Genomic DNA, 12,451 nt, shown 5'->3' on the forward strand with positions numbered 1-12,451 from the left:
GGGGTTAGGACGGGAAACAGGTTTCCACAAAGAATGGGAGGTCCCTTGGGAGAGGATAACTGAGGCCCTAATCCCTTTGCTCCCTTCCCCTCACCCTTTGGGAGCATCTCACTCTCTTCCTGAATCTGGTCATATCCATGGTCTAGCACTGACGTGGTGTCATAGAGGAAAGCAGTAGGGAATTTTAGCCTTCTTAGGTATTGGGTATGATGATTGAGGCTCTGGTAGCCAGTGGGGGAGGCATGAGGAAGATTTCAATGTCAAGGTTGATTCCTAGGCATATCTAAGTTCTAGTACAAGCTGGTCTCTTCTGGATCATTACCCAAGGTGGCTCTCAAGCATACCTAGCTCTTTTGTCTCATAACTCACTTTCTAACCCTTATTTAACTCTCCCTTTCCTTCCCAAGAAAACTCCCTATACACACACCAAGTAATATTGTTTCCATGCCTCTTCTCCTTCCTTTAACTTCAAATAGCCATTCTATTTACCAAAAGGGTGGGAGGGAAAACACCAGGAAAAGGTGAGGTCTGTACTTTGTTCCATCTACCCCTGGATGATCAGTTGGAGAGTTGGGCAGTCAGTTCTCACCATTGGGTCAGTGGGTCACACACACTCCCAGGTCAGTGCTAGGCAGCACCCCTCCATACCACCAGTTGAACCCAGGCCAACGAGATGGGCATTTAGGAGGCCACAAAGGGAGACAAGGGAGGGAGGGGGAGATGTCAGGGGCTGACTGGAGATCTGCTGAGGAAGGCAGGCTCTGCTGTTGTGGTGGTAACAAGTCACTGTCCTGTAGAAAGTAGACAACAATTGATCTCATCACCACTTAATAACTGGGTGGCATATACACAAGCACACATTCATGGGTACACTTTTATTATACATATGTACAGACACTTGCACACAGAGACATACTTGCATGCATGTACACACACTTGTACACACAGTTCTTTAAAAATAATGAACCATGAAAGCACTGTACAAACATAAGACATTATTGTTCTCCAGCTCTAGAGAGTTGTGATTGAAGCAAGTTTTTGCTCTAGTTCATAATGCTATATCAATCCCTGAAGCCAAAAATGATGATGGCAGGACCAGATGCTTATGCTACTCAGTCTAGTCAGTTCATTTTAGAATATTCTTCATAGCGCCAACCACCATCAGAAGCAGACTCTTTTTTTGGACTCTTTACCCCTAGTTACTTCTCCAAATTGAGTCATTATCTCTTATTTAACACCAGTATCCATAAAAGCCTTTATATAACAATCATAGCTAAGTTTAAAAGTCCTCAACAACACTGATCATTCTCTGGTAGACACAGTCTGAGTTGTCACCGCCAAAATAATGCCCTGGATTCCTCCTGAAACCTACTCCCCAAATAATGTAATAATGATCCTAAGAAATGCTCAGAAAAACACTAACCCCTACCCCTTTCACAAGATTAAAAACCACTGTCATAGGCCTTCTTGGCTCTGCATTTATCTCAGTTTCATCCACTCCAATCTTACACAGAGGTGTTCTTGGTCTTTAATAGGGTTCTATTTAATCTTAGGTTTCTAGATCAGTGATTCTCAAGTAAGGTCTGTGGATGTGCAGCATCAATATCACCTGGTAACTTGTTAAAAATGTAAAGTCTCAGACCCCCTACTGAGACCTACTAATTAGAAACTCCAGAGGTCTAGTAATCTGTTTTAACAAGCCCTCCAAGTTATTCTGAGAACCACTGTTCTAAATCCTTGCCTGTTCCAAGGGCCTATGATCTGTTCCTCAGATACCAACTTAAACCTTGTAACTGATGCAGAATGGAGTTATAAAGCACAATGCCAGGGCAAACAGCACAGCAGTCCTCCAGCTGACAGTGCTGACTGACCCATCAAAGACAATATGCAGAAAAAAAAATGCAAAAGGAAACTGCAACTGAAGTTCTTAGAGGTGAAATGGCCTGATATCTGAGATTTGCTTTAAAATACAACTCCAGCACAAAAAGTGGGGTGGGGGGAGATAAAATAAACATGGCAAAATGCTGATTACTGATGAAGCTGAATGATGAGTACATAACGGTTTCTTACACTCTCTACTTCTGTGTGTAGTTGGAAATTTTCATAAAAAGAAAAAAAAAATCAGAGTCTACTCTTGTACTCTTATAAGGGCTCTCTCTAAAAAGTTAACTCTAAATGTGAACAGGAAGATTATCACTAAGACTCCATAAATGTCTCCTTGATGTTCTTCAAACATATCAAGCATATTCCCACCGCAGAGCCTTTGCCCCTGCTGGCCACCCTTCTTAGAATGCTTTTCAACCAGATACCCACATGGCTTACTCCTTTACCCTTTCAGATCTCTGCTTGAAGGTCACCTTGACTATCCTATATAAAACAGCAAAACCCCAACACACAACATACTAGCACTCTCCGTCCCCCTTCCTTGCTATTTTTCCACAGCACCTACCACACTCTGACGTACAAAATGTTTGTTTATTGCATTTATCTCCCACCAGAATGTAAGCTCTATGGTGGTAGAGGCTTTGACTCTTTTCATTGTCTATAATGTCAGCCCCTCAACACACATTTATTGAATGAGTGAATGAATGAATGAACTGTCTGCTGGAGACGTCAGCCAAAGGGAAGAGACATACAAGAACTTAAACACATCTACGTTGACAAAAATCATACAAAAATGATTTTAAAAAGCAAGACTCCATTCACCTTCAAGAGTAGCCGAGAACCAGAATATGAAGATCTGGCGGCTGTGTTTGTGAGATTTGAAAATAAAGGCAGATCCTGATCTGGATGATCACAGAGGAATAAAGAGGGAGGCACTAATGTCCAGCCTGGGCTGTCTTGGGCTGGGTGGTAGGATGATGGCAGCGTAGGCCAGAAGTACCAACTTTCACAAGCTCTCTGTCACTGTGGAGGTCAAGAAACCTTAGTCTCTCTCCAAGGGCTGTTGCTGCTTGGTTTCTGTTGTTATCACAAGGAGAAAAAGGTAGTTCAGAGGGAATTTTTCCTGTCCAGGGAAAAGACAATTCAGAAACTACCACCTTTTTCAAACCAGGCTGTTTCAGTGAAAGGGACTCCCACCTTCTAATCTCAAGGCTCATTTCTCTGGAGAGATGGAGAATGGGTTTAAATGAAGAGTGGGAAAAGGGGAATGGTGGGTAGTTATGGAATTCACGGAATCACAGACATTTTAAAGAGGAATAAGCCTGAAAGATGGTCTATTTCAAAGCTTTCATGTTATCTATAGAATAATCAGGTGTAGGGAGGTCAAGCTACCTGCTTAGAGTCAGGAGTAAAGTGGAATTGGGACTTACATCTGACAGGTTCTAATTACAGCCACTCTTCCTGTAATTTGGTTACAACCACTTAAGGGAGTTGTTAATGAATTAAGCAAGAGAGACCTATCTAACTTATCCAAACGAGGTAAAGCAGGGAACCTTTCAAGAAAGGCCAGGCCAAATACAGACTGTGTGAAGAATGCCCAGAGAAGGGTGTCTGTTGTTCAGTGCTTTGGATGATGGCAGCTAACGGAGAATTTGCACGGGGACAGGCCAAATGTAAATAAGCCTCAAGTCCGGATGACAAAAGGTCCTGGCCTAGGCCCAAGGGCGCTTCTCCGGTGTGACAACTTTACATCTAGTCAAATCCTCCGATCTCAACGTTTACACTCTGGGTTTGACTCCCAGCATTGTGGTACTGGGCAAGCAGATTACTCCGCTCTACAGCGAGTGCTCCTCTCAGAAAGCCTAGGCCACGGAACAAAGAGTGCGGGGGAGAAGCCACAGATCTGCGATTCCCGCAGCCTAGCGCTATCCAGGGCACCCAGCGGAGGCAGAAGCCGGGGTGAGCCCCTGAACACTGGCTGCCACCGCGCTCTCAGGACAGGCCCTGAGGCCTCCTTTAGGAGAGAAATTAAAAGCTCTTCTCTGGTTTCCTCCGGAGACCCCAAAGACACCCAACACCTGCCTCCCGGGGAAGAAGCTCTGTGCCCGATCTGTGTCGCCAGCCGCCCAGCCTTCAGCGAAGCATGTCAAGCCCAGGAGGGCCCCTCAGAGCCACCCGGCGCAAGCCCCTCACTTTATCCACCCCGGCCGAGGCGGGGCGGGCCCCGCACCCTTCCCGCGGCCCGGCCGCCCCGCCCCGCCCCGTCCCGTCCCCGTGGCGCCCGCCTCACAGGCTGGCCTCGTGAGTACTCACGGCGACCCCGGGCCGCGCGCGGCCGCCGCCGAGGGAACTAGCGGCCCGGGACGCCCCGCGGGGGCGGAGCGGCAAGCCAAGGGGCGGGGGCCGGGCGGGGCGGACGGGGTCGCGCAACTCCACGCCTCGTCGTTCCGTCACGGCTGCGCTGAGCCACTCTGCGCACGCTCGAGCGGCGGCACCGTGACCACGTGGCCCGCTCCGGACCAACTGCCACGCAGCCTGCCCCTGGGCCCACCACCTCCCCCTACTCCTGGTTGGGGCGCCTGCGCAGTGATAGCTGGTTGGGAGCGGAGTGCCGAGTGGAGGGTGGCGCCTGCGCCGTGGGGCTGGGCGGGTGCGTGGAGAAACAAGAGAGGCCCGGTGGGTGCGCGGAGGGTCCTCTGAACAGAACTGTTGGCGTTTGGCGCCCCTTGTGGTTGGGAGGAAGGAGCGGGGAAGGCAGTCCCGGCTACCTCTCTACTTTAGAACCCGGGTGGCGGATAAAGATTGAGACGGTCCCCCTGAGACCCTGCTGACTCCAAGAATCTCTATTTTGTAACACCTTAGGGTCTTTTAATTCTTCTTTTGTTTTTATTTTTTTTTTCTTTTTTGGCTGCACCATGCAGCATGTGGTATCTTAGATCCCCTACCAGGGATTGAACCTGAGCCCCCTGCATTGGGAGCACAGAGTCTTAACCATCGGACCGCCAGGGAAGTCCCAGTGTCTTTTAATTCTTAAGTTTAACTCTTTTGCTCCCCTGGTAGCTGTGGTGTGCTGGAAAGCACTCTGGCCTTCTATTGGGACAACCTGGGTTCAAAGCTTGGTTTCAGCACTTACTGATTGTTCAGCCTTAAACCAAGACTTTCACTTTCTGAGTCTTAGTTTTCTCATCTGTAAAGTGGGGACAGTGATATCTGTTTAATGGGGCTATTGTGGTGAGGATGAAATGAGATGGTATGTCGAACCGTATGAATGTGCAGGTATTTGACTCTGTATTTTACAAAACAGAAATTTCATATGGTTCAACCTAACACATATAAAGTAACCAGCAGAATACCTGGGACTAGGAAGTCGTCCATAAATGGAAGCTGTTAACCGTGGTTATTATGGTTATTCCCCTGAGACGTGGCCAGACCTCCCTTCATCCTTATCAGAATTGGGTGTCTTGGAGCTCCCATGTTGCCCCTCTTTTCCATCAGCACTAATGGGGAAAAGCTTATCATATATCTACTTACTTTCCTCATTCCCTCATTTTAGCTAGACACAGCATACACAAGGAAGGCTTTGGCTCTGAGTGATGTAAACACGTGACATATCTATCCCTCCGGAACTGGCCTCAGTCAGAATTTTTGTAGTGAGGGACTTCCCTGGTGGCGCAGTGGATAAGACTCCGTGCTCCCAATGGGGGGGGCCTGGGTTCGATCCCTGGTAAGGGAACTAGATCCCACATGCATGCCACAACTAAGAGTTTGCATGCCACAACTAAGGAGCCCGTGTGCCACAACTAAGGAGCCCACATGCTGTAACAAAGGAGTCCACCTGCTACAACTAAGACCCAGCACAACCAAATAAATAAATATTTTTAAAAAATATATATGTATATATAATTTCGCAGTGATTTTTTTACATTTGGATAACCTCAGCATCTCCCTTCTCACTCTCCCTTTTGATATCCCTGCTCTTCTCACCTGGCCTCTGAGCCTGGGCTTCAACACTGTCTTAATATTAGTTTGTTACACCCATTGTGTATAATAACTGAAAAAATTGAGGTATATAAAATAACAGGACTTGGAGACTTAGTGGCAGAATGTAGAAGTTCAGAGTCGTTGGGGAAGGAGTTGGCTCTGCTCCCTCAAACAACTCACAAGCAAGTGCCCCATAGCAGCTTTGGAGAGCCAAGCATGTGTGGAAGTGTTCGAACAGAAGCACTTTGGGTAAGCATGGGAGGTCTGTCCGCATGAGTGAAATGTCAAAGTCCAGTATTCCATAACCTTCCAGGATTTCCCCTCCTCACTTCCCCCACAACTCACACCACCAGCTCTTCTACTCATTATGAATCCCATGAATCTCAACTGCCTCATAGTTGATCAGTATTTTCCTGGCTTCACTTTTTCCATCTGGTCTAGAGCCTATGGTCAGTTACTTTAACCACATTTTTGCTAATATGCTTGCCCTTAAAATCATAACCACAGATATTCCAGCCATCTACCTTCTCTATTCTCCTATCCTAAACCAGGATAAAGGAAATCACTCAGTACTGCAGAATTGAGCTTGTGAGTGGACACTGTTTTATGTTAGTCCAGCCCACGAGCCCTATTCTTTGGGAATTAAATTTTCCACACTCACTCTCCAGATCTATAGGCTCCAGGGCCATGTTTGTCTTCTGTGACCCCTGGCATTTTGGCTGCAGTTTATCAAACTGTGAGTGGATTCCGAATCCGAGCTGAGCTAAGCAAATGTTCTCTCCTGGGAATCTTGGATTAGGGCTGAGAGATGATGATTCTAACTGGACTGGTTTCTTGAGCAGAAGAGATATAAACTCAGGAGCTATGGTGCATCCACCTTCCAGATACTATGAGGAATGAGGAATGGAGAAAATTTATCTGCAGAGAGTGAATGAAGCCTGGACAGGCAGAGACCAGAAATCATGAGACTGCTGTCTGCTTCCTGAAAGTTTCCCAGACCATTTCTGAGGCCCTCTGACCTTAGAATCTATGAGTCACCCTTATCTAGAATAAATCGTTAAGAAAACTTACCCTGGACCCGATATAGAGCTACAACAAATTCACAGTCTCCTCAGCTAGGCCCTGAGTGTACCCAGCAATCCTTCCTACACATCAGCTTCCGCCACCATCCCCCATTCTGCCTCACAGAGAAAATAAAGGCAACGAGGAGGAAACTGCCTTAATGTTCAGCCCCCTCCAAACATTTGAATCTCTCCCTCCCTTTCTTTCTCAGAGGTAGTGCGGTCTCCCTTCAAATCCAAGCTTAATCGTTTCACTGCAATTTGTTTTTCACTCCCTTTGTCTCTTCAGGAAATTTGATCCTTTATTTTCATCTCTCTTTCATGTATAGTCAACTTTTTCCTCTCTCTTACTCTTTGATCTTGGCATATAAACTTGATCAACTACCCCAACCTAAAAAAAAAATCCAATTTTAATCCCACACATTACTGATTATTACACACTTTTTCTTGCCTTCAACCAAGCTTCTAGGGAGTGGTTTACACTCTCCATCTCTACTTCCTTACCTCCCATGTGTTCTGTAAATCTAGTGCTATCTTACCTCTCCCCCAAATCTCTCCTGAAAATACTTTCACCAAAGTTACAGATGACTTCCGAGCTGCCGAACCCACTGGAAAATTCCAGGCTCAACTGATTTGACCATTGATGTCAGTTGGCATCGTTGATCAGCAGTCCCTGCATCCCTTTCCTCTGTTGGCTCTTATGGGCTATGTTCTTACAGTTTCTTCCTAAACCTCACGTGGCTCCTTCACAACTTCCTTAATAGACTCCTTTTCTATCATTCACCATTTAAATAACAATAATTTTTTAAAAACAGTTCAGTCAACACCCATTTCTCATTTCATCACTCTTTCTAGTGACTTCCCAGAATCTGATTCCCCTTCCTGTGTTACAAGTCTTGGAGGTAAGCAGAGCCCACCTTCCATGACAGATATTGAAAAGGTTGGGACTTTGCTTTCCCAGCTTTTTGGCATCTAAGACAGAGGTATGTGACCTAAGCTTGGCCAAGTAGCCCCCAGAAAAGTAGATTCTGGAGTAAATGATTCAGAGAAATAGAACCATGGAGAATTCATCCTGGTGGCAGTGGCCACAGCACAATCAGTTCTATCCTGTGCTTGGGGGCTGTAGTGGTGTGGGTACTGGTGGTGGGTGACATCCAGTGTCCAATGGTGATGACAGTGGCAATATTCTCACTGTGCTGGTCTGACATCTGATTTTGGCTTTTGCTCTGGTGGACTGGCCTCCCATTTTTCCCAGTTGTTTTTCAAGCTTGCATGTCCTGCTTGGCAATCCCGTGACCCACCCAGTGCCGTTTCAAGAGATGGCTTTTCTAGAATTTGAAGAAGAATAGATACATGTACATGTTACAAAAAAAAAAAACAACTAATAAGCCTGGGAAATCTTTTTCTTAGAATGAGAGAGGGGTAAGTGAGAACACTTACACAGTAATAAGTGTTTCTAGTTCTTTGCTAGCACTAAAAGAAAAAAAATGGCTTTTCTGTTTAAATCGTCCTGTGTGACACGCTGACTGCAGGTGACTGGGACTCCTGAATATACATCTCCATCCTTTACCTCTTGCATTTCAAGTTGCCTTTTAGACAACTCCACTTGTATGTCTCACAGGCAAACTCTTCTTCTTCCTCTCAATCTGCATTTTTTTCATGACCCTAGCTTAGTAAATAGCACCTATGACTTGTTCAGCTGGAACCCTGAGAAGAAAACATCTTAGACTTCTCCCACCCTCGTGTGAACAGAACCAATTTTACCTCTTATTACATCTGAAATCAATCCCTCTTTTATATTCCTACTCTTCCTCACCAGAACCATTGTACTAGCCTCCTAACTAGCCCAGTATCAACTCTTCTGATCTCTTCTCCACTTAGCTGCCTAGGGGAATCTTTCTAAAACCCAAAGCTGATCACACCATTCCTCTGTTAAAATTCTTCAATGGCTCCTTACCACCTCCAGGATAAAATATGTACCCCTTCTATGGCTGTGGCTCTTATTTGACTCTCAGCACTCCCTCACCTGCATCCTACACTCCAGCCAGGTCAAACTACATGTTTTTACAGACCATGAGGACATGTCTTTACATTCTATGACTACTTAGTGGGGCTGACCGTCACAGTGCCACCTCTGTCCCCTCCCGGTTTCCACCACACAGAGATAGATACATGACCCATCAGGCCAGGCAGGGGACTCCATCCCCCTGGCCAAAGTGACTGGTTCAGGTAAGGGTTTGTCACCTAAGCAGAGCCAATCATAACCTTCCCCTTAAACTCTCTTGCTTTTGAGGCCATGGTGCCAGGAGCCTATGAGATTGAAGCTGCTGGCACCCAGCTCTCTATCACAGGGAGAAAGTATATTTATGGCAGGAAAGAGAAGGGGACAAGGAACAAAGAGAAGCAGGGCCCTGAGAGATGAAGTGAGAGAGGTCTGATGACATTTGTTTGAGCCCTTGAATTCAGCCCTGCCTGGTCGGTAACAGCACTACACTTCTCAGCTCCCTTCTTGCTTAAGCTGGTTTGGGTTGGTTCCTGTCGCTTGTAATTAAACTAGACCTGATACATAAATGGAATGGTGTGTGTAATCAACAGACTCTAGAATGTGGATCTGGTGGAACTGAAGTGGAGGCGGTGTGGGGATCTGCCCATCCTTGAGTAGGAAGTTAGAAGTCCCTGTTATGTGGTATCAGGTCAGCTGGTTACATGATCTTCTATTTTATCTGGAGCTTTGCGTCAGGCATCCATCCTAGATGGAGACTCCAGGGACACACTGGACAAATGTCTGGATGTTGGAGTATGCTGGCCTCTCGGAAGATTTCTAGCAAGGAACTGCAGTTCAGCTTGCTTCCATTGCTGGCAGAACCAGACCATACGCAGCTTTGTTTAGAGTTAACTTTTTTGCCTTTGGCCTACTAGCTAGACTGCCAAGGGTCCGATAATCATGTGTCTTATAGATTATAAAAGCCAGATCCTCTACTCCAAACTAAAATGAGTGAGAATAAAGGCAGAGAGGTGGGACATCAAGCAGGAGATACTGGAGCTTAGGGCCTGGGAAGTTCTAGAGAAAAAGCCTGATGCTCCAAGCCACACCTGAATGCATCTTTTTTCTCTCAAATTAAACAATGTTTATTTTACTTAAAATTCAGACAGTCCTGGGGGTTCTGGTGCCTGGGGACCTTGGCTGTGAATCCTGTGGGAGAGAGTGAGATGTATTGGTCACAACCCTCATTCACCTTTCTGGGCTCCCTGGGCCACCTCTGTCTTTCTCTCTCTTGGTTGGCACCCCACCCATGCCGAGTAGCCCCTCCATTCCCACACTTGTGGTAGAAATGCCACATGGCAGGCATGGGATCTGACTTCCCAAGCAGCCACCCAGAGGGTGATGCAACTCAGAAATGCAGTGGAGTTAGCTCTCCGTGAGGTGCACCTTTGCCAGTAGAAAACAGGAGATGAGAGGGGAATGGATGGGAAATTCCCTCTCAATTCTCCTGGAGAACTGTTCTAAGGTGCAGTTTCTCCCTGCAAGCACCATGTGCTTTAGCAAACAGTCCTGTCAAGTCACCTGGTCTTTCCTCACAGCTCATGTGAAACAGTGGCCACCACAGTAATACGTTGTCTTGCGTTGCTTCACATCTTTCTCCCCTGCCAAATATCTCTTCTCCCCTCTCATCATCCTGGGCTTCCGTCTCCCCAAAGTGTGAGCACTTTAATCCTTGCCTCAGTCTGCTTTCTAGAGCACTTGGGTTAAGATATGGAGCCGCAATCAAAGCCCCCATCCCAACACTGAGTCCCAAGAGTGGGGTAGCAAGAAGGTCCTGAGGGCACAACTGATTTTTCCTGCTCGCATACAGGAAATCCAGCCCAGACCGCTGGATTCCTGTCAGAGGCCCGGTGGCAAGGGTGCAGGGTGAGCCCATTTCTGGCATACTCCTTAGAAGAAGCTGAGGCTAATTTTCTCAGGCTCTTTCTGTGGTTCCCTGCATTTTCTCCTGGGTACCTAAGACTTACCTTTGGAAGAGTCAAACTCAGGCTTGCAGCTTGCTCTGCCTTCTGGGTCTCTGTGCTCTTATGCCACTAGAGGGCAGGAGGCTAGAGCATGGAAGTTCAAAGTCCCCTCTACAGATGGCCAATCAAAGGCTCTGATCAGCCCAGGCTGCCATACTGTGATGGCAGTGTCTGAAGTGGGGTTGGGGAGAAAAAGAGTAGCTCTCCACCCTTTCTGAGTTTGCACTTGGCGCAGACTTGGTCAACTCTTTGTGGACCTCATATGGCTCAAGCTCGAAGGGCAGCTACAGAATCTGCTTTGGCTCTGAGCTTCCTGAGTCCATGAGGTTTATTCCTTCATTGGTTCTCCCAAAGAACACAGGGCTGTGTAACATGCTTGAGCAAATATACTGGCTGAGGGAGGCACACAGGCCCAAAACAGCCTCTGAATCCCTGCTGGATTTGGCTGTGTCACAGTGAAGGCAGGTACAGTGAGGACAGTGGATGCCAAAGATTGCAAACAAAGCTGGAAAAGATAAAGAGAGATTCTGTGACCTCCCTGACCTTAGTACCCTCTTTTGGAGGGTATTACATGCATGCTCTGTCCCACTGAAGCAGAGGTGAGACCCCAGGTCTGGTCAGAGCACACAATAGATCCAGAGCTGCTCTGAGGTCAGAGGTTGTCAGTCCCATCTCAGACCAAAGGTCTTTTCTCTCTGTATCCAAGACACCCAGGTTGCATCCAGAGAGACAGAGAGAAATTCCGGGGGCCCTCCTGAAGGCTGAAGACTCTGCCCACAGTCCCCAAGTTAAACAAGTTCTCAGAGGGCCCCCCAGTTCAATGTCCACGGACAGACTCTTCTCAGGAGTGCTTTGGTGATGTGGCCTTAGTGTAATAATAGACCATGGCCAGAGGGCAAGGAGTGCAGCCAGCTGCAGACTGTCCAGAATGAGTGCTTGTGTGGTTGCCTCACTCCTGTCCTAAGCATTGCCTTGGGGCTGAGACCTAGGAGCCAGTACCACTTAGGGATTTTGACTATCTAGACAGGGTCACTGGAGCATGAGCCAGCCAAGTGTTATATAGATAATCTCTCTCTGAGGGCACTGAGCAGATTAAGGTTGACTTATTATCACAGCCAGGCTATTGTGGAAACCATGAAGCTGAGGGGGAGGGGAATGGGCCAAGTGTGACCTGTTGCTAAGCGACAGAAACCACAAGGGCCAGATGTCCTTGAGTCTTCAAGGACAAGAACTCAGCAAGATTCTTGACGATGGTTACTAGCTCACAGAGATCCCAGGAACCAAATCACTTGGTTTGAAAGGAATTGTCCAGAGAATCCTCACCAGGCAATTGGGGATCTGGGAAGGCATAATCTCTAAGGCAATGTTTAGGTCCAAACCCATGTCTAAAGGGAGGGTGGATGATTCAATTCCAGAAGAGGTATCTTCTCAGGGCTGTCCATAAAGGAGGGAGATATTTCCCAGTGGAAAGGACCAAAAGCGATCAGTTTTGTTGACGAAGAAACTTGCTCCACTGT

The 12,451-nt window shown here is 47.0% G+C and overlaps 1 protein-coding gene across 17 annotated transcripts in view; it reads right to left on the reverse strand.

Annotated features, from left to right (window-relative positions):
- PARP6 (poly(ADP-ribose) polymerase family member 6) overlaps positions 1-4,475 on the reverse strand; it is a 29,271-nt gene extending 24,796 nt beyond the window's left edge. For 7 of the 17 annotated variants that reach the window (XR_010839704.1, XR_010839702.1, XR_010839701.1 and 4 more), the window contains exons 1-3: positions 4,198-4,360; positions 2,707-2,961; positions 590-791 (exon numbers count right to left, since the gene is read on the reverse strand). Coding sequence is in view for 9 of the 17 variants with exons in the window: in XM_067029294.1 (XP_066885395.1) it covers positions 590-592 (3 nt within the window). In the remaining 8 variants the exon portion in view is untranslated. Of the gene's footprint in view, positions 1-589; positions 792-2,706; positions 2,962-3,966; positions 4,119-4,174 lie in introns of those variants that run through there. The other 10 variants (XR_009334389.2, XR_010839699.1, XM_067029295.1 and 7 more) reach the window with 6 other exon arrangements.
- Positions 4,476-12,451: the final 7,976 nt, after the last annotated feature.

This window comes from Kogia breviceps, chromosome 3 (assembly GCF_026419965.1).
Source record: "Kogia breviceps isolate mKogBre1 chromosome 3, mKogBre1 haplotype 1, whole genome shotgun sequence".
Taxonomy (NCBI): domain Eukaryota; kingdom Metazoa; phylum Chordata; class Mammalia; order Artiodactyla; family Physeteridae; genus Kogia; species Kogia breviceps.